The following is a 26,270-nucleotide window of genomic DNA, read 5'->3' on the forward strand; positions in this document are numbered from 1 at the left end:
TGCGAATACGCCCGGCCTGCACAGACACCTTCCCGGACACAATAGAGCACAAGGCTCCAGTCTGCACCCCGCACACTCGGGAAGTTTTCAGAGAACGACAGTGACAACGGCTACTCGCACAGGCGGGTCACTCGGGGGCGATCCCGCTCCTAAAAGCTCGTCCTTAAACAGGAGAAGCAGTGACAGAGGGGAGGGGAGAGGTCCTTCCCTCTGGATGGAGACGGTTAACGGTACTATCAGGATGCTCGCCGGAGCATGCTCGCTCGGTTTCTGACGTCAGTGAAATTGTCAGGGAGCACTGAGTCTGGCGCACTCTCCCTCCTGCCTCTCCATTGTGAACAGCTGAACGATGCGATCGCTCGCAGCCATCGCCGCCGCCCATTAGAGACCCCCAGCCCGAGCACCGAGCAGACGGACCCCCGAGAGAGAGAGAGAGCCCAGCCCTGTTCAGACCCGTGCCAACTGTAGTCGATCCGGTTTTTAATGCGTTAGTCGCCGAGAGACGGAGGGAGAGCGAGCGAGCGAGAGAGAGAGCGAGCGAGAGAGTGAGCGAGCGAGAAAGAGAGGGTACAGGGAAGAAACAGAAAAAAGGAGGATTGCTTGCTTTGATACCTTGCGTCTTTTTGGAAAGAAAAAGAGAGCCGAGATTTCCTAACCATGGGATGTACTCTGAGCGCCGAGGAAAGAGCCGCTTTGGAGAGGAGCAAAGCCATCGAGAAAAACCTGAAAGAAGACGGAATCACTGCCGCAAAAGATGTGAAATTACTCCTGCTAGGTAAGGCTGTGCTACTCTGACAAGCCCGGCTGTGGCCACTGTGGCTGTCGCCCATTCAGACCCTGCAGGCGAGAGAGAGCAGTCCCGGCGTTAGCGCGGCTGCTCGTCTGACTCTAATCTCGTTTATCTCCTTACAACACAACACTGACGGCCCTTTTTTATTCTGTGTTTTTATCCCAACAGGGGCAGGGGAATCAGGCAAAAGCACCATCGTGAAGCAGATGAAGTAAGTGGGCTGGTGTTAATGTCTTTTCGCCTTTAACACGGGCTGTGATTTTTTTTTCTCTCTGCGCCCCACCAATCGCCCCCCACCCCCCGACTCCCCTCCCCTCCCTGTCCATTCTCACCCTAGTCCGGTTGGCTAATACTTAGGTCCGCCATATTTTTCAAGGAATTATGATCTTTTTAGCACCGATCGAGCGCACCTAGCAACGCAGGCTTCAGAGACAAATTGGCAATGCGTGAGGCTCGGCCGTGAACTAATGCGTGTGCTGTTCACGGTAATGGTGCTGAAAAAGCAGAGAAAACCCTCGGTTTCGTGTGTGATCTTGTCCACTGAGCGCCGTGCGTGTGGAGCGGGAGGCGTGCGGTTGTAGCCCGCCGGAGAACCATTAGGAGCGCACCTCTTCTCTCTTAAGCTTAATGCCTCGGTTTGAGCGCTCATCCCCCACCAGTTTCTGATCTCCTGACACGGGCTTGGAGAGATAGCTCCCTCACATTCGTTTAAAAAATCTGCCTGTAATAAGGATTTAACTGGGGCAGAGATCTGCCATTTAAAGCCCCGTTTAGTGGAGATTTCAGGATTTTCCCCCCATGCCAGCTATTAAAACAGCCACGGGGGTGGTGGCCGCGCTTCCATTGTAAAAAGCAAATCGGAGTGTATTGTGTGTGGGGATCGCACACAAGCACACGGATAATGCGCGCAGACGAGAGTGTGAACTCGCGTGTGTGGAAGAACAGCACCCGAACCTGTCTTCGGATACGGCCATTTTTTAATCTCACCCAGCCCAAGACAGCCGAGTGCTCCTGCCTGCCTTCTCATTTCTCTTCTTCGTGTCTCATGTTGCGACCAGCAGGACAGCTCGGCTAGATTAGCCAATTTTTGGTTTAGTTCGCGCTAATATTATTATTATTATTATTATGGTTATTATTATTATTTTATAATAATAATAATACGTGGATGTATAATAAAGCACATACATCTGTTGTGTCTGAAGGGAACCGTGTATGTATGGCGCCTGATTAGAAACAAAGTGGGATTTTGGAAATAACGGTACTGTGTACTGAGCCTGCGGGTACTCGGCTGAAAACCGCCCCAGTGCCTTTGCCCGAGACGGGTTGAGTTCCCCTCTTCCCCTTTTGTGACATTCACATTTGTTCCTTGTAAATCGGTGGCTCAGTTTGCAGGTGTGTACCTGTCGGTAGTAAAGCCAAGTGTAAAAATTAGCCCGTATTGCAATGGCAGCGGGGCCCCTTCTGCGTTTGTGAGGGGAAGATCAGAGGATTTCAGGCGGTTGAGGTGGTGGACAGCGCCCAGCAGAGCCTGTTCGCTCAATCGTTGGAATTCGGAAACACTCGGGTGCTGTCGGGTATGGGTTCACCTACCGAGAAGGAGCGCTTGGAGAGGAGGGGGGATTCGGAGCGGATTTCTGCTGCATTCGGAGGCGTTCGGGCGTGTTCAGAGAGCCCGAGGTTGAGAGGGAAAGAGGAAAAGTCCGTAGAGTATTCTCTGCGTCGCCGGAGAACGGCAGTGGAGTTTGGATCAGGATTGTTAAAGCGAAATAAAAAACAAGATCCCATAGCAGGCAGTGTTGGGTTTTAGCGAAAGTACTCAAGCAGTCTCAAGGCTTTATTAAGACAGGGAAAGGTAGGATTTCAGGCGAGTTCTTAATATTACCGGTGCAATAACGTACTAACACTGTTAACTGTATGCGAACAAAAACAAACCTGTTCGCCCGTCATTTATGAAATGACAACTTTTGACAATTTAATTTAATTCACGACCAGCCTCCGCAGATCTGCTTTTAAAACTCCTGCCTTGTGTTTGTAGATGAATGGGAGCGACAGTTAAAGACAACATTTGCATAGAAAGCGGCATTAAACCGTCATTGTCCAAATTCTAGAGAATTTATATCCCCCGACATCTGGCTAAAATCAATGGATTGTGATTGTTTTTGTGTGGGAGCAAAAAACAAACAAACAACTGAAATGGATAAGGGGTGTTGAAGCAGTTTCCGTATTGCTGGGGATAAGGGTGTGTTAACATCAAAGAATCCGGTCAGAGTCAGGATCGGAGCGAGTCCTGACAGTTGGGCTACAGACCCATCCACTGAGGGGGAACTGTAGTTCACCCACCTTTGGACAGACCAGTGCAGGGGGAGGTGCTGGTGAATCTTGGGCTTTTCTGATACCGGGCCAGAACCGGCTGGGCGGGTAACGTGAACACTGTCGTGTGATCCTGAGGAGACCGCACTCTCTCACGTCTTTCACTGCACACGCCTGGTTGAAAGGCAGGACGCCATAGGATGCCAGGAAACTGTGCTTTAGCCCCGAGTCTCTGCTGGGCCTGAGGGAGTGCAGGGGGTTGCTTGGGGGTTGGGGTCCAGTCACCCCGTGGCCTTGAGCTCCTCAGTCCAGAAGCAGCTGGGTGGCGACTGGAGGGCACACCTGCTCTCAGTGCCCGGATTCTTCTGCTCTCCTACTTGGAAGATGCTGTAGTGCAGAAGGAGATTGAGGGATTTCGGATGAGACTGATGTGCTGTTAATGAGCTCCTCACAGCACAACCTCAAGGCCTTCTCTCTGCAGTGAGCAGGAAAAGGGGCTCTTGAGTAAAGGGGTGTCCGAGGGACAGCAAGGTCCTGATTCCAGAGCCGTGATGTTAGTCTGATGCTGGGGCTGTGCCTGAGTTCCTCAGGGTTTGGAAAGTTGAGGTGTGGGGAGCGGTCAGCACGGTGCTCAGCTCACTGCCTGAGTTCCTCAGGGTTTGGAAAGTTGAGGTGTGGGGAGTGGTCAGCACAATGCTCAGCTCACTGCCGGAGTTTTCCTGGTTAGCCTGTGGCTAAGGCCTGTTCTGTGATCAGTGAAAATGGAACATTTCCACACCTGCTCCCCCCAAAAATAAACCTCAGAGCCCCACAGAGCTGCAGCTCTGCTTTGGACAGCTCCTGCCTTTACACAGACATGAACAGCACTGCAGCTCCTCTGCAGCCTTTCAGAACCGCTGTTTTCTTTCTGTAATTCTGCCACAATTTTATCGCTGAAATAGTTCAGAATTTGCTTTCTGTCTGTATACCCACACGTTGCCTGCGTGCCTGCTTTCTTTTTCGCTTTTAAGTGATGTGGTTAAGTTACTCAAAGCTTTTCTGGCCTGTGACTAAGACATAGCGACAATTAATGGCTTTTAAAGTTTGCTGATAATAGTCCCATCCTGTCTCTTTCAGCAGGGGGATGAGTTTCCTCAGTGAGGCGAATTCACCCCGTCGGAAGACTCGCAAATGCTGTCTCTCTTGTGGCTGTCTTGAATCGGGCACATTCATTACAGAACAGAACTGTCAATACAAGCTAATAATAGCATATCATACTGTAATATAAAGTACTATTAGATTTATGCCCATTTATATCACAGAACTCCAAAACAAGACTTTGTCACCTCCAGGGTTTTCATCCATGGAATTAAAATGAGCAAGAAACAGCCACACAGGTATTTAAATAAAGACTCAAAGCTGAGAAGGCCGAGTGTGAAAAATTGATCCCCAGGCGCAGGGCTAATGAAGATGGTGTCGTTGCCTTGGTGATGCGTTGGGCCCCTTATGCCCAGGTAATGAACACAAAAGCCATTTAGCGTGCAGGTAGATGAGCTGATGCTGCAGACAGTGGCAGCGATGATAAGAGCTTCCCCGCGGTCAGTGGCAGCGGTGCTGTTGAGGGAGGGCAGGGCAGCCCCTCTGGGCCCCGGGCCAGCCAGCCTGAGCCAGAACCGGACCCGGGTCCTTGGTGCCGGGCTGTGCACTTGTCAGCTGTTACACTTCACCTCAGTCCACTGCTAGAAGGTTTGAGGCGGCTCTCCTGCTGGCTGCCCGGTGACACTCCATGTGACCCTGTGTGCGTGTGGAGGCGGCTGTCTGTCTCCACCCCCCTCGCCGGGCTGCTCTTCTCAACAGAGACTAATGCCAGAGAGGCATCGGAGTCCAGCTGCCTGCACTGTAGCACAAAACCATAAGGAAGCCAAAGATGTTTTTTCAGAGATGGATTTTTCCAAACTTAGAAGAAAATCTCTTTCAACTTTGTGACATGCAGATTGCACCGGGCCTGTGTCTCCTCCGTGTTGCATAATACCAATAACATGGGCAACTTTCCATTGGGATCGCATCATCGTCACCCTTTCAGCCTGCAGGTCCAGCCAGTGTGAGAGTCACGGGTGTGATCAGGCAGTGTGTGTAGGGACGTGGTGTGATCTGGCAGTGTGAGTAGGGACGTGGTGTGATCTGGCAGTGTGAGTAGGGACGTGGTGTGATCAGGCAGTGTGAGTAGGGACGTGGTGTGGAGAGTGATATCGCAGGCATGGGGGGTGTGACTCTGGACATCTTGGGGAGTGTCTGGCAGGAGAATTGCTATAGCAGGGGCTCCTTGGAGAGCTGTGGGTCACTCGTTACTGCAACAGGCAGCTCACTAGATCCCCTATTATGGCACCTGAGTGGTTTTGAAGTGATCACAGACGCACACTGTGAATTCTTATCACGTGCAATGATCTGTTCTGTATGTCTGCTGAGGTGCTCTGTTACCAGTTGTATTTTGAGGAGAAAATGGTTGTGCTGCAAACTTCCAGATTTCTCAGGTTTCTGAGTAGAACTGACATGTCAGGGGTGTCAGCTGTATGGGTGTAGTGGGTTGGGTGTGTCAATGCAGTGGGCGGTGTCATCTGTACGGGCGTGTCAGTGGGGTGGGCGTGTCAATGTGGTGGGTGGTGTGATCTGTATGGACGTGCCAGTTGGGTGGGCGTGTCACTATGATGTGCGTGTCTGTTGGGTGGGCGTGTCAGTTGCATGGGTTAGGGGGTTGGTAGATTACTGTCTTTACAGAACCCCTGGCACTTTAGCTCAATGCTCTTCAATTCCAAGTCTGTCTTTTCACTTGGCTCCTAAAGATCCTTGAACTTTTAGAAGAAGAGTAAGAAGAGCAGCGAACGTCAAGTGAGAGGTCTCAGCAGCAACGCTTCGCGTGCTGATTGGAAGCTGATAGAATCTGTCATCAGTCCATCACTAACTCAATTTTATCAGTTTGGTTAAAATTGACTGTGTCCTTAGGCTCTGGTTCAATTAATAGTTTTTTTCTGTGATTAGAACAAGGAATTCCCTCAAATCCCTTTAGGATTTAAAAAAATTAATTAAAAAAATAACACAGAAGCAGACGTTCTGGATTGTGTCATAGTCGTTCATAATTGCACAATAAACGCTGGGTCTCTTGTTCAGGCAGGATTTTTGTTTTTCCTTGGGAATGACTAAATTACTGAATGTTCCTGCTTAAGGCTATAGGTGGTCATTCATTAAATTAATTGTAGAAACTACATTTTATTTTTTTTCTTCCCACCACAATTGCTTATTCATGCTGCCTTGGTTAGGTGTTCTTCTGCGAAATGGAACCATCTTCTTCATCCCGACATGCCTGTACACAGTATATATTTACAACAATAATTATATTGAATAACCATTGTATAGCTAAAGAGGGTGACCTGGCAGGCCTTTCTGGCGGTGCTCTGGGTGCTGTGGGGAGAGAGGTTTTTCAGACAGGCGTAGTGCTGGGTACCAGCATCAATCAGCGGCGCAGCTCTTTTAAAGTGCTTCAGATGAAGGCTCTGGGCCCCGTGTGGCTTCACCGTTTGTTTGCACATTTAAGAAGATTGTTTCTTTCTAAGCCCTCGGTGAAAATGTCAGCGCTGTGGGCGTTTCCTGCTGACAGCTATCAGGGTAACAAGAACAGCATGTGGAAAGAAGACGGAGGAGCCCTTTTTCATAATCATATTAACAGCTTCAGCCCAAAGCGCACCATTCCCCCGAAGCTACCGTCTGCTGTACTGGGGCGCGCTGCACTGCACAGCTGCCTCTGTCATACTAGTCCTTGAAAAATAAAAACAGCTTCGGAAATGGACAATCCAGGCTCTGGGGCTGAGTCCAGTGGAAGCTGAGTCTGGGTTCTGTGCTCATCCGGGCAGACAGAGAGGGCAGAGGGTCCGATCCTGATGGGCTTGGTTCTGTGTTCCTCTGGGTAGACAGAGCGAGCAGATGGTCTGATTATGATGGGCTTGGTTTTGTGTTCCTCCGGGCAGACAGTGAGGGCAGAGGGTCCGATCCTGATGGTCTTGGTTCTGTGTATCTGGGTTCTGTGCCCTCCGGGCAGACAGAGAGGGAAGGGGGTCCGATCCTGAAGGGCTTGGTTCTGTGTTCCTCCGGGTAGACAGAGTGGGCAGAGGGTCCGATCCTGATGGGCTTGGTTCTGTGTTCCTCCGGGCAGACAGAGAGGGCAGAGGGTCCGATCCTGATGGGCTTGGTTCTGTGTTCCTACGGGTAGACAGAGAGGGCAGAGGGTCTGATCCTGATGGTCTTGGTTCTGTGTATCTGGGTTCTGTTCCCTCCGGGCAGACAGAGAGGGCAGGGGGTCCGATCCTGAAGGGCTTGGTTCTGTGTTCCTCTGGGTAGACAGAGTGGGCAGAGGGTCCGATCCTGATGGGCTTGGTTTTGTGTTCTTCTGGGCAGACAGAGAGGGCAGAGGGTCCGATCCTGATGGGCTTGGTTCTGTGTTCCTCCGGGCAGACAGAGAGGACAGAGGGTCCGATCCTGATGGGCTTGGTTCTGTGTTCCTCCAGGCAGACAGAGAGGGCAGAGGGTCTGATCCTGATGGGCTTGGTTCTGTGTTTCTCCGGGCAGACAGAGAGGGCAGAGGGTCCGATCCTGATGGGCTTGGTTCTGTGTTCCTCCGGGCAGACAGAGAGGGCAGATGAGCTTGGATTGAGCCTCTGCAGGAAAGTGGGGGAAAATTGGGAGAACGAAGTTCTATGAAGTGTCCAATATCGATTAAAAGGGGAACGAAAGAGGGGAAAGATAGATTAGATTGTGGATCATTCAGACCAATCTCAGTCCTTAATGTGGATTATAAAATATATACAGCAATACTAGCTACACGAATCGAAAAGATTCTCCCTCATTTGATACACGATGATCAAACAGGGTTTATTCAAGATAGACAAACCCATGATAACATTCGACACACATTGCATATCATGAACCATATTCAACAACATAATTTAGAAGCTTCTTTGATGAGCCTAGATGCTGAAAAAGCTTTTGACTCTGTTAGTTGGAAATACCTCTATAAGGTCTTAGGTAGTTTTGGTTTTTGTGAAAATATTATCAAAGGTATTCAAACCTAATATGATAGACCAACAGCACGAATCAAAATAAATGGTTATTTATCTGATAGAATAACTTTAGAATGAGGGACTAGACAAGGCTGCCCTTTATCTCCATTGCTTTTTGCTCTATATGTAGAGCCACTAGCCAAGTGGATACAACAAAATAGCAAAATAAAAGGTATTTCTATACAAGGGAATGAGCACAAGATAGCACTGTATGCAGTGTTATATCTGGAGGATCCCACTAGTTCATTTCTAGAACTAATGAATCTCTTAGCTTTGGCTTGCTAGCAGGCTATAAGTTAAATGTTAAAAAAACACAAATTCTAACCTTTAATTACAACCCTCCCGATTTCTAAAAAAGCAAATACCACCTTAACTGGGACCAAAATTCAATGAGATATCTAGGAGTCTATTTACCAAAAGATATTTCTACATTAGCAACAATTAAATATGGACCCCTTATAACTAAAATTAAAGCAGATATACTGAAATGGAACCTAATCCTAAACCTAAAATTTATGAGTTTTAGCTCTAGAATTGAATCCGTAAAACTGAATCTACTGCCGAGATTACTCTTCCTATTTCAAGCTCTCCCCGTAGAAGTCTCTGCAAAACAATTTTCAGAATGGGATAAGATGATTTCTAGGTTTATTTGGCAGGGGAGAAAACCTAGAATTAGATTCAAAACTTTGCAACTTTCAAAAGATAAAGTGGGTATGGCTTAACCAAACTTGAAAGATTATTACTATGAATAATAAACCTCAATTTAAACCTAATTAATTCTTGTAATCCAGAATATCAAGCTAGGTGGAAAGATTTTGAATTATCCCTTTTAAATAGCCCCCCAGTTCAGGCATTATTAGGTAATAGGAATTAAAATTACTGAAAAAATATTCGATCCATGGATAAAGTTTCAACTAAGGACATGGAATATGATTACAAAAGAGTATCATTTAGGTGAGGCAGTAAAGATACTCAGATGGTGTGCGTATGATACAGAGTTTAAACCAAATAAAGTGGATAATAGATTTAAAATGTGGATCACAAAAGGAATAACTGCATTTTGTAATATAATGGATAAGAATCAGTTACAAAGTTTTCAATATTTAAAGGAGAAACACTATTTTAATAAGGAGATTACAAGGGGAGATTTAGATATTGTTAATGATGGGGTAGTGCAAGTAGTTACAGAAGCCTACAAATCAGAATTAAGTAAAGGTGTTATATCTAGATTATATAAAGGGTTTATGGAAAAGAAATCATATTCTACAGAGTTTATAAAAGATAAATGGGTGAAAGAAAGTGAAGTTAGAATTTTGAATGAAGAGTGGCTTAAAATTTGTGAATTTCAGTGGAGATGTACTAACCTGCATTTGTGGAGAGAGTTTTGCTGGGAATACATTGTTCGATTTTTCATTACTCTGGGTCAGAAGGCGCACCATACTGAGGAAAACTCTCAATGTTGGAGACAGTGTGGAAACCAAGGTGATCATTGGCATATATTCTGGAACTGCCCTAAAATAAGGCTTTTCTGGAAGGAATTACATGAGGCCCTGGAAACTATATTTGAAAGGAATGTACCCTTTACATTTGAGGCTTTATATTTTGGTAAACTGGATTTTGATTGGAGGGGAACTGACGAATATTGGTTTGGAATCTTTATATCAGCAGGGAAGAAAGCTATAACAAGAAAGTGGCTTCTCCCAGATTTACCAACAATGAATGATTGGATTGAGTTAATAAAAGAAATATATATAATGGAAAAAATAACATTTTCACTAAAATTACAAATGTAGAAGATTGACAATTATTGGTCTAGATGGGTTCAGTACATTAAACCGTTAAGGTCAGAATTTGTTGAGATACAAAATAACTGAAACTTAATAAGGTACATTAACTGTATATAGTCTCCTCCCTTTTCATATTCATGAATGTATACATCTTCCTCACTTGGAGTGTATATAGTTTTGTTTAAAAGTTTTATAATTGTTAAATACTAGGGGAACAAACAGGAATAGACCATTTTTGCTTGTGATGTATAGTCAAAAGTGTATTGTAAAAGTAAGGCTGAACAATGGTGGTTTATATGTAAAATGGTTTTGTTTTGTTCTCTAAAATAAAAAAATAAAAAAATAAAATAAAAGGGGAACAAATAAGCCCTAATAGAAGGAAACTCCCCAAGCCTACTTCAGGCCTGTCCTGCCCCAGTGCTCTCCCTTCCCCCCTCCACTCTCCCCAAAAACATTACAGTGAAAGTTAGGGAAACGGCAAGTCCTTGAGTCTGGCTGTCATCTTCCCAATGTGCTGGTTGAGCTGCAGGAGAAGGGAGACCAATGTTGGACAACAAATGTCCTATTCCAGCCCCCGGTCCCCTGTCAAGGGCCGTCTTCCCGGAGACATTCAGATTAAAGAGGGCTGGGTCTAGAGGGAAATGTCTACCAGCAAGATTGGGGAGGTGTCCAGTCAAGAATTGGGGTACCAGGGGTTTTCAGATTGCATGGATCACAGATATGACAGGGGACACATCTCTTGCAAGGTATCTGTTAAGGTCTGTCAAATATTTGAAAATATATAAATTGATGGCTGGGATCCTCAGGGCCCTCCAGAAATAGTGTCCCACACTGCTTCCCAATCCTGAGGCTCAGCCCGGAAGCTAAGGAAGGTCTCGTTCCCACAGCCTGGGGAGGCAGGAGCCCCAGAGAGTTTGCTGATGTGAGTGTCTGTGCGGTACCACGCCCTTGGTGGCTACTGTTGAGTATTTATATCATCGTCTCGGTGGATTTGATTGTGTGCATCAGTCCTGTGTATCTAATCTGGTTGATTTAAGACCACAAAAAGCACTCAGCTAAGCTTGATGAATTTGCATTAAAAATCTTTTTTTTTAATTAGGCGTTATTTCTGTTGAAGAACAAGCGTTTGAATGTGTCAAGCAAGTATCTATTTGACTATTTTCCTTAAAAACACTTTTTTACAAATTTGAGTAAAAAGCAGACCAGTAACCCCTTTGTATTAAACATGCAGTTGTGTTCAGCCACTTGGGGGATTATGTGACGTCCAGAGTTGAAACTGAGCAAGGAGACCCTAAATCAGGGAGGGCCGGAGTGTTGCTTCTCTGACTTTTAGGGGATGTGTTGGGGCTACACATGATTTAGAAGAAGAGCCCCTGGCGGACATGGTTACGTTCCAGTGCCCATACCACAGAGCAGCCTGCACCAGCCTTCTGATGTAGCGGTTTGATTGCAGGGCTGCCAATCGTCAGTGGGAAGAGTTTGTGGCAACAGTCTGGGCATCTCTTGCCGTCAGGCCAGAAGCAGCTCAGCGCCTGTGTGAATCTCTCTTTAGCTTGCAGAGGTCAGTGCATGACTTTCCCACATTAATAGACCACGCTTTGACATTTGAATTTTTTTCAGCTACACCTCTGCGGTGCTTGAGGTGCTTCTCTGGCTGTGGTTCTGGTGTTTGCTCCCTCAATAGATTTAGAAAACGAAACACGTGGAGCTGAGCAATAGCAGAGTATAGCATTTCCACTGGGTCCGATGATACTGCACTACAGAGCAATGTGACAGTCCTGTTGTGTTATTGTGTTACTGATCCGTTGTCTTCGTGAACAGCGTTGCTCTCTGTTCTTCTCCAGCCACTTGGCTTCAGAGTGCAGAGGAGCTGGGAGAGCTTGTCTTTTTAAAAAAATCACTACTGCGCCGCTAATCACATTAAAGGGTTACTCGGACCACTCTGGATGATGCTATAGGAAGTGACTACTCGGATCAAGAACAAACAGAAGTCAGCTAATCCCAGCTGCTTTGTTCCCAGCCCATTACTGTAATTTCCACGGCGTTCCTGTATCCCCTGTGATTTGCTCTGCCAGTTGATTACTGTGAAACTTCATGTTATTTTTAATGTCAGTGCTTGTGTCTCTTGTGCTTGGGAGCTTGGAAGCTGTGCTGTCAGCAGTGTTTATTGTCTGCCCTGTGCTTCAGTGTTTAAGGTGTCCTGATCATGGTGCAGGCTGCCTAGAGCAACCATCCAATATCTGAAAGCATCTCGGACTTGGTGAGGGTCTGGGGTGGCAAACCAAGGCCCGTCCCATCAGCACTGGGCACAGAGCAGGACGACAACCTCAGACAGATGTCAGTCCATCTCTGGGTGCACACGCACACACAAAGTTTGAAAAGACCCACAAGTGTGAGTCAGGAGCACTGACCACCTCTGTATGCCCCCCTTCATCTGCTGTCCACTACAAAATTATAAATAGAAAAAGAAGTGGTTAAACTTTTCCAGAACCGCTAGTGTCTCATTCAAGTGACTGAATTTTCCTATTCTTTAAAGAGGATTTAAAAAAAAAAGTTTAGTGTCAGTTATTACATTAACTGATTCATCCTTTGTGGCCCATTGTTTCAGAAGAATGCAATAGACCATTTGCTGTCCATACAGAGGAGCTGGCCTTGTGGGTGGCCAGAATGCAATGCCTGATTATTAGGGGCTGGCCTGAATGGGGAGAGCCGGTGTGAGAAATGGGGACTGTGGGCTGTGGGAGACTGACAAGCCCTTTGCTTTCATTATTCATTTTTTATTATTGTGCTCAGCAGACATCCTTACTTACCGTATGTGCAAACGTTGCACCGAGTGTAAGTACCGTACAAGAAACAATTGTTCAAGCACAATAAGAATAATTAACTATTATACTATGTTTATACTATGTGATATTCTATATCCATGTATAATATATGAATAATCCTATATAAATGGATACAGAGCAGTGACATCAACACCCTGCTTTTGTGTTCTCCATGTTTGCAGTGAATGAGTACAATTAGTGACATTGTGTTTGTTCACCAGTGTACATTGGCAACAGCCCGGTGAACCATAGACCATTATAGCTCTGTAAGTGTCACACAGATGGAGTAGCATCAGTACGTGGAACAGCCATGAGGAACTGCTAGACTCCAGCACAGTTTTTCGCTGACTGTGGCTCTGCAAGGCAGTCAGGTATAGTCTCACAGTGTCAGCTCACTAGATTCTGGGCTGTATCCCTCCAGACTGCTCTTAATTAAGGAGGTAGGATATTAGGCAGGGTGTAATCGCTGCAATCTGCTCTCAGCTGGCAGGGGCTGGTGAAATGAATGGGAAAGATGGGCTTATGGAGCTGGGTGATTGCCAAGCAAGGTCAGTGGCCATGATTTTCCTTCTCCTCATCTTTTCATTGGATTGGAAACAGCCTGACCCTGGTTAGGACCTTGAACTCCCTTGACTCCAGCTTTTCCTCCCAGGCAGCATTGGTCAGAGAAGCTACACATGAAGCCAAAGTGCTGGAGCTGAGCTCGGCTATGCCGAGCCCTAGGAAGGCCAGATACAGTGCCTCACAATATCATAGGAGCTCATTCATGGAAAGCCTGCTGGTATGTGAAAGATAAGCAGGCCTCTGAAGACTTTTTCATCTGTTGCTCTTTATCTACAGTGCTGGCTCTGCATCATGAGAGTTTTGCAGCAATGAATTGCCGTGATGTTTTAGGAAAAGGATAAAAGGCCACAAAAGGTAAACGGGTTTTCTTTCCTTTTGAAAATGGTGACTTCATCTTCCACTGCACAGAGTTGGATTAGGCCATGAAGAGACTGATGCTCTGGTTGCAGGTTGAGAGGCTGCAAAACATGATTACAATCAAAGATACTCTTTTCTGCACGTATTGGCTGGGTCTGTGTGCTTTGTGCAGCCCCGCTCAGACTCGTTAAATCTGCCAGGCTGTCTGTATTTTTTCATGTGAGGCTGAGATACAGGGCAACAGTGTGTTATCTGAGCTCGGTATCGGGCTGGACAGTTATTTATGCAGTTGAATGGGTTTCCCCAGAGCTATTTAAGGAAAGAAAAATAAGTTGTTGCTTATCTGCAAAATCAGCGGATGCTGAGAAAGAAAAGGAAAAACTTCTAAAGGCTGTTCCAGCTCGCAAGCGCAGCCACTGCCAGGCTCTGTGGAGCAGAGCAGAACAGAATGTGAAGCACGCAGTTTGCTGATCTGGGGGAAGGGTCTTGTGAGCAGGGTCTGGGCGTGCAGGAGCACTGACAATGCACAGGCAGGGCTTCGCTAACCATGTGGGGGCGGAGGCTCAGGTTGGCTCAGAACAGGTGCTCCTGGACCCTCCTTATCCCAGATGCTGTGTGTTCCTGGGGCTCCCTGGGCAGTCCTCGGACACCGAGGTCTCCGGCCCTCTCCGCCGTGCCCGACAGGAGGGCTGTGGAAAAGGCCTGCCTGAAAGACAAACAGCAAAGAGAGAATGTAAAAGATCCGACCGCTCCCTAACCTCCGTGTATCTCCAGGTTTTGTTTTTCCACTTGTAATTTTATGTTTGTCATTTCATCATTTTGCCTCACTGACCTCTGTGTGACCTACTGTAACTTGAACATTCCAGTCCCCGTCACTGTGCCTTGTGTCCGGTGAGCTCTGCCCCTCGGCTCAGGGGGGGGTGGGCTTCTCCAGTCTTGCTCCAGGTTGTTAATCGGAGCTGGCCGGATGTCTTTCCGGTTGTAGTGCTCGGTGTGGTCCGCTGTAGTCTTGCAGGACAGTAGGTGGGAACAGGACAAGAGATCCAGAAGTATCCCTGTCTGTGTGGAATAGAGTCTCTGCCACACAACTGCCCCACCAGCCCATTCCTAAGCCCTGCTGCCCACTGGCACTGCCAGCCTGATCTGCCATAAAACATCATTCAGAAAAATGACAGCATCGCTGGGAGCAGCAGGACAGTCGCTGCTTGGCACAGGGGTCGTTAGCTCTTTGTGTATTCAAAGGCAGGCTTGTTCTGCACAGAATCGCTCTGGCAGAACAGCACAAGCCTGATAGAATGAGCTGGGCTCACAATGGACAGAGTTCAAACTGAAGAAAAAATATTTGTTTCTTTGCTTTGATGAGAAAAAGGTTGCATATAGTGATGGCAAATAACAGTTCCTGCCAGGTTGAAAGAGCAAATGGGTGAAAAAATAAGCAAAAACTAGCATTTCCTCTCGCATTTCCTGTCGTATTTCCTATCACATTTCTTGTGGAGCCAGTGCTTAGACCATGCTGTTAAATGTGTAGAGTAGGTTTTTGTAACTTTCATTCTTATGTAATTCCCTTTTATTTTCTAGTGATTGTGTGAAGATAAAAAGATACTGTATGCATTCCACTGTTAAATGTATTAATTACTGGGAAATGTGGGTCTCGTGTAGATCTGCCTTCACATGTGAGTTTGTGAGAGAGGACAGTAGGTAATTCATGCAGAAAATTGTACAGAGAGAGGCTCCCAACTGAGTTTTCAACATGGAAAGCAGCTGTAATTTGTGTGGAATTCAAAGCTACATTCACCTGTAATAAAGATAAATATTTGATCTTAAAATAACAGCAGTGACATGTATGTTTTAGAAGCTTGTGCTGAACTCTTTTTTCATTTTTTCATCAGATCTCACCTTTGTTCAAATTTAAGATACACTGTGACCTTTCAAATAGCTGGCATTTTTAAGAAGGTTATTTTAAGACAAATGCAAAATTATGAATTCAGTTATTTCAGTTTTTTGCTGATGAGTCAGTATGATTAGATATCGGGTGTGAAAAGAGCAATGAACACAGAAAGCCATGCGGGACTTGAATATTTCTCAGGCTACAGATGTGTAGTGATTTGTTTTTGCAGTGTACAACTCTTTTCTGATGTCAGTGTATCTGGAATATAACCTGACAATGGAATGGCGAGATGGTCTGGATTATTTTGTGGAAAACCTTCCAAACATACTGTATCTGCATATGTTCTGCTCTGCAGGTTTTGTATTTAGCATTCCTTGGAGTGCAGGTAGAAGGACTTTGGCAGGGCGAGCAGTATGAACCTGCTGACTCTGTGATTTGGTGTGTTTCTAGTTCATGACCCAGCTCTCCATTCCTGCAGGAGTGGCACACTTTGGCCAGACTCCAGAGCTGTATGGAGGCTGGCAGGCCCTCTTATAGCAACAGGATCAAGGCTGGAGGCGAATAAAAGCAGCTTGTTACAGAGTTTTGCTGTAATATATTTTTTTCAATTTTAGAATCATCCCATTATATCTGTTAACTGGAACAGACAGTTGTGTTTTTTGCACGTCGTGGCTCATGGCTCTGAACCCTGTCAGCGCACACGGGGAAGGATGAGGAAGTGCAGTCAGACTCCTCTGATCAATCATCTGTTGACACATCACAGACAGCACCACCCCTTACTGGAGGCTCAGCTTTGATTGGAGGAGAGGCACGGTCATCACCCAACAGCACCACAAGTCTGCAACTGCCTGGGAGGTGACAGGGGGAGCTGTGCTGATGAGCTCTGAGAGAGCCCTGTCTGACTATTCCCACCTTCTCTCTAGCATAACATACCTGAGCACTGCCTTTTGGGGAATCCTGATCACGGTCAGCTAATGACATGACCCGGGCTTGACTCTGTGATCACAGAGCACTCAGGCAGATCTTTTGTTCTATTTTTTCTGGATGCGAGGATGTTTCCCTCTGTGTGCTGCAGCAGACAGAGAAGCGGATGCACTGAACGGCAACACAGGTGGTGCTTCTGGGGGCCTCTGGTGGAAGTATCTGCTTGGAAAATGCTGAGTAGGTGTTCCGAAGATGATTGTGTTGTATATTGTTAAAGTGTACAAGCCATTCCTGACAAACTAGGCTATAGTGATACGTGGGTTGTCTCACACCCGTGGGCGGGTGCGGGTTTACCCGCGGGTCGGGTGGGCTCGGGTTAAAAAAAAAGATTTTAGATCGGGTTGGGCAGGTGCAGGTTCGTTTCTCACGACCATAGGCGGGTGCAGGTAAAAAAAAAGCCAACCCGCGCATCGTTACTAGGCTACTACCCCTCACAAAGCTCTGCAATAGGTGATTTGTGGTTGCACCATCTGATTGTGGTACATTCCTATGACATCAACATTGTCCTCACTCACAGTAGTGTGTCCTGCTACATCAGGCCATGGAAGCATCATAAAGTACTGCAGTAAACACATTGTCACGGCATGTCATGGCATTCTCGAGATCTGGCGTTGTAATGCACAGGGAAGGCAGGGTTGAAACTGTAGTAAACTGCTTTAGTAATACTCCACTTCCACCATGGTGCTGCAGTAGGTCCCCCCCTCACTCATACTGACTTTGGGGTCCTGTTCAGTCTCTGCCTCACTGATGTAGGCAACCCTGTAGCAAAACTCACCAATAGAGGAAGATCTTTTTCTCCTCCAGGTACAACCTTTAATTAGAGCAGGTTAACACAAGATTACAACAGACTTGAAACTGAGCCTCCAACGTCCGTCAGCGTGTTTTCTCAGCTCGTGGTGTGTGTTCTGTCAGACACGTTTTTCCTGTGCATGCTGGTGATCTGCAGGGTCTGTCCATTCTTCCGAAGCTCTTAATGTGCACAAGGGAAAGGCTTGTTGACAGCTCACTGAGACACTGACCGCCATCCCCACTGACATGTGGAGAGGCAGCACAATGCTGCCTGGATATTTTTTACTTAGTAAGTATAAGATACTAATGCAACAGTACCTCTGCCAATCAGAACAAACAGGATTTTACAAGGCAGCCTTTAATTTATTAGGTAAACTATGTTTGAAGCATTTATTTCTGGTTGTATAGGGATTATCAGACAAGGCACATGCATGTTCTAAATCCTTATTTTGTGCGCAGTGTTTGGTACAGTATCTCTGCCACAGGTATCATCAGATTCAATCTGGGTGTCTGTTTTACACTTAATCTAGTAAACCACGAGGGTGACTTTATATAGAACTGATGTTATTACCAGAGTTTAAATTTAAATTAGATAATTTAGTGCTTGGAAAATCTCCCAGTTAATCAAATGTTATTTGAGAAAATGCAAAAATGATTCATCACTCCTGTGTTGTGGGGGAAGGGCTAGTCCTGAGACTGTACACAGCGCTGGAAGGGTTCAGTCTAATAACTCTCTCCCAGCAAGAACCCAGCAAAGCCTCAGTAACTTCCCAGCTAATATGTGTGCTCTCATGTGGGAAAATCTCGGGGGATACTTCACAGTGCCAGCACAAACTTCAAATATGCAAGCAGGCAATGCTTGTCAAGGTTCAGCTCTTTTGATATTTAGTTTTTAGAGTTCGTGAATAGGTTTGAAACCTTATTGAAGGTTTTTTAACATCTCCTTTCATAGTGTAGACCACACAAGAGATCCAGCTTTGTTAGTGAGCCGTTATATAGAGACATTGTCTCTGTAAAATCATTTCTTACATATATATATATAACAGTATATTTACACAGTATATAGGCAAGATGAAAACAAGATTTGACATCAAAGCTGTTTGAGCTTAAAGCCAGACTGGATGCTGTCCTATTAACTCTGAAACAGAAAATAACATCTTGAGAAGCTTGTTAATTACTGGAAGTTGTGACTGTTTATACTGTGCTACAAGTAATCTTCACCTGGTAGCTTAGTAAATTGGTCTCCTTGTCTCTGGTTTCTCAGCGGAGTTTACCTCCTGGGGGTATTCACCGTAAATTAATGCTCAGGGCTTTTGCCATAATTAATTGTTACTTGCAGTTCCCTGAAAAACAGATCTGCGTTTCTGGAGAGAAGGCACATGGTTTGGATGAAGCAATCACACCGCTACAGATAATGTGAAGTGAATTTTGTCTTTTTTAAATGTAAGAATGTCTTTATTGAACAAGGCTGGAACAGTGTATTCATCAGGGAATGAATTAACCTATTATGTACACAGCCTTGATTTCCACTAATAGAGTCTGAGGTACTTGGAACCCCAGTTTAACAACAGGCACATCTGATTGGAGGGGGCAGGGACTCTTGGTGGATACAGAGAACTGCCCTCCAAGGATACTGATGGGGGGTGTGGAGTGAGGTGCTAACAGCAGAAATAAGTGAGAAATAATCTAGATAAGTGACTGTATTTTAGCAGGTCCTGTAACAGAACTCTGCCCACTACCTATGCTTCACACTGTCTAGAGCTACAAATGACCAGAGGGTTTGCATTGTAGCTGCTGCTGGGATGATGCAAATCCTATGGCCAAAGCTGCAGGCAAAACATTTTAGTGCGAACAGCCTGGAACACGTCTGATAGTCTCAATCAGTGAGCAGCTGTGTAAAAACAGGATGGTTCCGTAACCCGTTAATCTGCAGTAATCGAGTCAACAATTGGTTTAGTTAATTCAGTGTGAGCTGAGTTTCAGTGAAAATCAGAAGGACCTGTAGCTGCACAGCTGCAGTGCTGGAACCCTCTAGTCCACACGGAGAGCATAAAGTCAGAACTGGGGCTCTCTCTTTGTCTTTCCCTTTTTCCATTCTGACACATCTTTATGGACATTTACCCTCCCGACATGCTGGAGAGAGCAGGGGCCATCAGGAGTGTGTCATACAGGCCTCGATGGCAGGTGTGATAACGTGCTCAGATTCAGGTACAGGCAGATGTACCTCCACAGTCACTTTCAGGACATCTCTGAGGCCTTGGGGGATCCCATACCCTCCTGGTACCCAGCTTGTCGTATGTTCTGGAGGACAAAGGCTTTCAGTTTCATGTGGGGGGGCAGAAAAATTGTGTGTGTTTCATATACCAGCTGTCTGTCTTTGCAGTTTTTCAAACTGTCTGATCCCGTCTGTGCTCTGAGACAAATGAGCTTCTTTATAAAGGTCCAAGGTCCGACAGTGGGAGCCTCCTGTCTGCTTGAAAGCAGTCACCGAGTAACGAACCTTCACCAGAAGTGAACTTGGCACGGATGATGTGACAGATTTCACATTGCTGTCCAGCCTTACCAGGGGCAGCTGTGTCTCAAAACTGAATGCCTGTTGCATTTAGGTGTAAGACTCCTCCCTTGTATGTGAGTATGAACATTTTGTATTTGTTTGTGAATGCATACAGAGCACTACATAAAAAAATACACTTTTAATATTGTTATAATACAGTTATAATATTGCCTAAATGTCATCTACAGTATCAAGGTGAGCAGTGTAATACTGTCAGAGACTGCAGGGATCAGTGATCTGGAGTGCTGCTGTTGTTCTTGCTGGGTTAAAGCTGTGCTGCTCTCTTGGCTGTGACCCGTTGGGCCTGAATTCAGTCTGTCCAATGGAGGTTCATGCGAGTGTCTTTAAAGTACAGATTTGGCAAATGTAGGAAAATGTTTTCCCAGAAGAGGAATTCAGACTAGTGGTCTGACAAAGATCAGAAGTGTCCCAACCTTGACCATGTGTGTGATCCTCCTGTGATGAAGCTGTAGAGCATTAGGAAATCCACAGTCACTGTGGGGCTTTTGGGCTTCTATCATGGTGGATAGCAGTAGTGGCTCAGAAGGGAAGTGTGTTTTAGTGTGTTTGTTAATGCCAAAACCTGTTGGTAAGCTTTTGTGATGCGCTGATCTCTTAAAATCAGACTAGTGACATTCTTGTTGTGAAAAAGAAGCGTGAAGCCTTGTGAGGAGTTTGCTGTTTGTCCAAGTGATGTCTTCGCCTTCACCTTCTGTATGTCTTATATAAGCACAGCTTCAGGTGAGAGGGGTCACTCAGCCCATCTGGTAGTTTGTAGCTAGTTGAGCTTAGAGTCGTCCAATAGTTAATTCCAGCAGTTTCTTGAAGGAAATCAGGGTATAAGCTTTGACAACATGGCTGGGCTGTTACAAACTCCCACAAGCCTTGTGTTCTTCTGTTAAGCAGCACTCATGAGATGGACTTCTCCTGTTGTCAGGTTACCTCTCCGGGTAAACTGCTTCAGGTATAGAAAAGAGCACAGGGTCCACAATGAGTAGTATACAAGAAACCTGGGTACCAGTTTTTAAGAATGCCACCTACAGACCTCAGAGTAAGGAGCTATGATCCAAATATAGACTTCAGCTTTCAGAAGCAGATTGAAGGGAAGGGCATGTTGGAAGAAAGTACGATAGAGGTCTTCAGCAATCTGAAAAGGTTGTACGAGTAATTAAGGGAACTGTTTCTGATTAGAAGTTAACGAGTAGCTTGGGTGGATGACAAACGAGAGGTCCCTGCAGGCCTGCAGAAAGAGTAACCACTTGCACTTTAAAAAAATACCTTAGGTATTAAATATGTTCCTTTTCCCTTAACTAGACTGTTAACTATGTGTGCAACACCCTTGCACTCAAGCAGCACCTAAAGGGAAGACTAAGGGAGAATGCATTTGTGTCGTGCAGCAGGCCAGAAGTGTTGCTTTGAGTCTCGAGAAGCTCTGGGTGCGATGCTGTTTGGCGGAGGTGGGAGGGTCCTCTGAATATTGCTGGCAGAAGGGGACTCCATGGATCTTGGTAACACTGGCCAGTCGGTGTGCTCTAGAAGCTGCCAGCTGAGACAAAGGCAGGTCCTTGCCAGTAACTGGCAATTTGATCTGACATCTTTGAAAGCCATTTTCCTGTGTGTTGCCCAGAGCCCGGGAGTAAATTGATAAATATGCCGAGAATGTCTGGAGAAAGCTGGAGTGGATATTGATCACTGAAAGGAATGGAAGAGCTGGAGTGTTTGGCGTGGGGGGGCGTAGTGTGAGTAGTGACTCAAAATCAGAGAACCACTTGAGATGGGAACATGATACCATAATTTCCCGAATTATTAGAGGTGCTTTATCTAATGCATCGACTCGGAATGATCTTTTCTTCAGTGCATGGTGTGTGGGTCCGCTTGCAGCAGATTTTCAATTTGGGATGAAGCTGTTTCTAGAGATGTTTCTTCTAAATGTTTAGAAATGTTTCTAAACATCTTTTTCTCCATGTTTGATATTTGACTTGGTATTTGTTAGCTCAGTTTGTGAAATGTCTCCTTCCTTTTCCACCATCATGGGTGGTATTCAGTTTCGCTTTACAAATTCAGTTGCTTTACAAAAGTGATCACACTAAATACTCATGAAGACGTTTTCCAAAGGAGTTCCAGTTACTTCACTTGATAATTTTCCTACTGTTTCAGCCCAAGAGTCAGTAAATTAACAAATCTAACCTGGACTGTGAACACTGACTCTATCATGAAGAAGGCTCAGCAGCGCCTTTATTTCCTGAGATGCCTCAAGTGATGGGGGATGCCAGTACCTGTGTTGGTGAACTTCTATCGCTGCACCATCGAGAGCATCCTCACCAACGGGATCATCGTGTGGTACGGCAGCACCTCTTCTCGAGAGAGAAAGGCACTACAGAGAATGGTCAATATGGCCCAGAAGATCATAGGCTGTGCTCTCACCGAGATTAAACAGCTCTATGAGGACCGCTGCTGTGGTAGAATTCTGGCCATCACAGAGGACAGTCACCACCCCGGGCATGAGCTCTTCACCCACTGCCCTCAGGCAAGAGATACAAGAGCATACGGACACTTACCACTAGATTCTTAAATAGCTTCTATCCACAAGCAGTGAGACTGACGAACACATTTAGCCATCCCCCTCGGACCACACCTACACCATCACCATCTACCTCATTATGATTTCTTATCTATTGCACATCTCCAGTCATTGTTTACACGTCTGTATTGTTTACATTCAAACTGTCTACATGTTTACTTGTACATTGTCTACTGTTTGTTTGTATATTGTCTTGATGCACTGTTTGCGCTTTGTGTTTTTACACTTGTTTTACAATCGAGAGACTTTCTGTCAGTAAGAATTCCATTGTACCAGTACACGTACCGGTTACATATGGCAATAAAGTTCAAGTTCAAATCCTTTACACCTGAATAGTCTTGAGACCACAGCTCATTTTTATCATAGGATGAGAAAGAGTGAGACTGTAGGTCTGTAGATGTTTCCAGCTCGAACCTGGGTCACGCCTGGGTCTAGCTGCCTGTGTCTGGGGTTCCGGTTGCAGTGCACAGACAGCTGCTACCAGTTTGAGGTGGGATCAGTGGACCGGGACTCTATTGGTTCCCCAGCAGAACTGACCGTTGTGACCTCTGGGGAGAAGCAGGCCTGCAGTGCCCTCCAGTCAGAGTGGACTCCCCTGTCATGCGGCTGTGAGCTTGTGGCGTGGGGGACACCCACTCTGTAGATAGGTGCTTCAGAGGAGCATGTTCACGTCTTATGTCCATGTCTCATTCTCTCCCAAGTGGGTAATGGGGTGACTACTGGAGGGCCAACACTTTAAACAAATAGGGATCCCAAATTGAGAAGGTTTATGGTGATTAAATAGAAATAGCTACTATTCTGTGCTTTTTATTTTTAGATTCCTGGTCTCTGACCTTCTCCTGATGAAGACATCATACATTGTCAACATGTCAACATGACCTCTTGTGCCCAATCAGGATTCACAGCTGCACTCTTCCAAGACATGACTCTTAAAACTGCCACTTCTAAAAGATTGTGGCTTAATATTCCTTTTTTTTTCTATTCCTAGTTTTCAATTAAACTTTACTGAAGTTCAAGTGCGTCTGTGACACATCACCAAGGGCTTTTGTGACAGTCCGCAACTTCACAAAATATGGTCACATGAAGGCAGATTAGTTTCCCTCAGCTTAGCAGCAGAGCAAAGTTTCCTTTCGAGAAGGGCAAGCTTTAATTACATTTAGAGCTATCGGTTGTTATATGAAACTGTGAAAGACTTGGTGTTGCTTTTCAGCAGTAGCTGTATTGGTTATGTAAATCTCTGCCATTGTGCTAATTTTCTCATCGTGCCATTTCTGTTTGAGTGCCTAAATACACATATTGTGTCCTGCAGGATTTAAAAATAGCTTTATCTTCCAGTACAGCGCTTGGAAATGTTTTCATCTCATGAACCCTTGTTTCATACCTCTGCTTTTTCAGCATTTCCTGCACACTTCTGTCAGGGTGACAACAGGAGATTGTGTTTCAGAGTCTGTCCTGCAGAGTGACAAGGCAGTCCTGAGGGAGGAGAGCAGAAAGCTCAAACATTCATAACCTCCAAACAAGGCAAGAAGTGGCCGTTACCTAAACAAAAGTCCTCCAGCCTGGGAGCCCTGCTGTTCTCAAGTACAGAGAGAACAGCGGTCTGAGAAGTTTATAATAATGAAAATTGTTCTGTCAAGTGGGGGGGGATGATAGGTTTTAGTTCTTTTGTTTTTTCTTATCAGGTTTTTAAGGTATATTAAGAGAGAAATATTCATTTTTCCCTCCGCTGTGAGCCCCGTTCCTGGCCCCTGGGCCCCCTGCCCCCCCAGGCAGGAGATGGCTGCTCCTGTTCTGCAGGAGGGGGAGGGGTGAGGGACGTGTGCACCCCTGTTGGCTACGAGGCCCGCAGCTTCTGAAGTCCGGCCTGTCCAGCATCTTGGTGTCCTGCTTCGGTTCGGGACCCGAGACTCAGACTGTCATTCCAGTGCTGGCACTATCAGCCCTGGCTCTCCATTAGGAGCGGCACTGCTGCTCTGGCCTGACCCCGAGGTGTTCCCCGAGACAGGAGGGACGGGGCGTCTCTGCAGACACTGTCAAGAGCTCTAACTCCAGGAGCTATAAATAGATGCCTGCTTGCAGGCTGCACGAGCGAGGGGCGAAGTGTTTCATCCAGGGCTCGTTTGCCCTGGTGTCCGGTGCTTTTCGAACCCTGTCTTCTTTTTTAAATTGAGATCCCCAATCGCTGCATTCAAGGTACCACAGGTGTACGTCTCTGCTTAACCCTGCGAGCTCATTCGTTTCAGAGCGAGATGCTCTTCTATGTGATTTTCAGAGCCGCCAACATTTTAAACAAGGAGGTGGGGTGGTGCAGCGAGTTGTAGAGCCTGAAGTAACACAACCACTGTTGTGATTGCACCCGGGTCAGCATGAGTCTCTCAGGTCCACATCCTGTCCTAAAAGGCCTGAGTTCTGTCCCATCTTTGTTGTGAGTGTTGTAGTCCTGTCCTTGTTTCTGAAGCGCATGCTGCTGTCCTGCCAGTCCTGCTGTCCTCAGGCTGTCCCAGCATGGGCACGACGTCCGCACAGCTCTCCTGCCTCTCTCAGAAGGCCCTCAGCATGGCACCTTGTGGACACCCCTGTGTCAGACTGGGAAAGAGCCACAAAGTCCAACCGGTCATTTTTAGCAGCTGTCATACAGTCCTCTGATAAGCACTTCATCCCTAAAGACCCGCTGAGCACAGCTAGTGAGATGAAGAAGGGGGAGGAGATGTGGAATTTCATAATCTATGTAATGCAACATTTCTTTAACCATGAAGGCCATCATGAGAGGCATGAAGCCATGATAGGATTAATGAACACTTTGCTTTCTCTCTGAGGAAACACACCTAATGAGGATTTACAAATCAAGCTTGCTGGAGGATAAGATTATAATGAACCTCAGTTCTGAGTCCTCAAGGGCTTTGCTGCAGGGCTGGTTCAGCTGACTGGCTCTGATATCAGACCATCGAGATGGTGCTGAGACATGGAGCCTATAAAATTTGAAACAGCTTCACTAATGAAGCAATTATTTGATTATTTGCAGGGGGGCTTCATACACAAGGTGGGGTGTACAGTGATTTATGCAAGGAGTAAAATTATTAACACATGGACAGTATCAGGGTAAAAATTCTAATGGCACAATGAAACATTCAATGATTCTGCTGGAGCAAAGATTATTTCTCGGCTAGGCGTGACGTTGCAAGGAGGTGCAGTCATTTCACAAGAAAACAAGGCCGAGAGCATTGCTGTTATCACGAATGTCAGGACAGACATGTGCTTCATGCTCCAGGAATCCAAGCTTTGTTAGCTTTAGCAAAGCACAGCCTCACTTCAGCATCACTGCTCTTGTCTGGGTCTACGATGACACAAGCACATCCGAACGGCCACTCGCGGAAAGAGCACAACTCAGGAGTTCTTATGTTTCTGAATCACAGCTTTATATCACTTCCCTTCATCCTCCTGTAGCCCACATGCAGTTTGGCACCTTGGCTGACTACTGATAGAAAAAGAGATGTGTGTCTATAGGCGAAATGTAGCTGCTGTAATTGGTGAGCTGCTCTGGTTTTCTGCAGTGATACAGTTTGCGAGGGCTGTATAGGGTATCACTGGACTATACAGTATAAGAAAGGAAGCAATCATGCCAAAATGCAGTGAGCCAAGGTAATGGTAGGAGGCTGCAAGGTCTGTGCTTAAGCTGCTATGTCAAATAGCGACTCTCCCAACTCTCCTAAAAATCTCCTTTTGCCTGCATGTGCTGCCCTAAATGATATTCTCC

General features: G+C 46.0%; 1 protein-coding gene across 3 annotated transcripts in view; it reads left to right on the forward strand.

Annotated features, from left to right (window-relative positions):
• Nucleotides 1-271: 271 nt before the first annotated feature.
• Nucleotides 272-26,270, forward strand: part of gnao1a (guanine nucleotide binding protein (G protein), alpha activating activity polypeptide O, a) — a 97,161-nt gene continuing 71,162 nt past the window's right edge. For 2 of the 3 annotated variants that reach the window (XM_088938998.1, XM_088938997.1), the window contains exons 1-2: nucleotides 273-775; nucleotides 959-1,001. In XM_088938998.1, coding sequence (XP_088795124.1) covers nucleotides 658-775; nucleotides 959-1,001 — 161 coding nt within the window. In that variant the 5' untranslated portion in view covers nucleotides 273-657. Of the gene's footprint in view, nucleotides 776-958; nucleotides 1,002-26,270 lie in introns of all 3 variants that reach the window. The other variant, XM_088938996.1, reaches the window with a different exon arrangement.

This window comes from Atractosteus spatula, chromosome 21 (genome assembly GCF_055471065.1).
Source record: "Atractosteus spatula isolate fAtrSpa1 chromosome 21, fAtrSpa1.hap1, whole genome shotgun sequence".
Lineage (NCBI taxonomy): Eukaryota > Metazoa > Chordata > Actinopteri > Semionotiformes > Lepisosteidae > Atractosteus > Atractosteus spatula.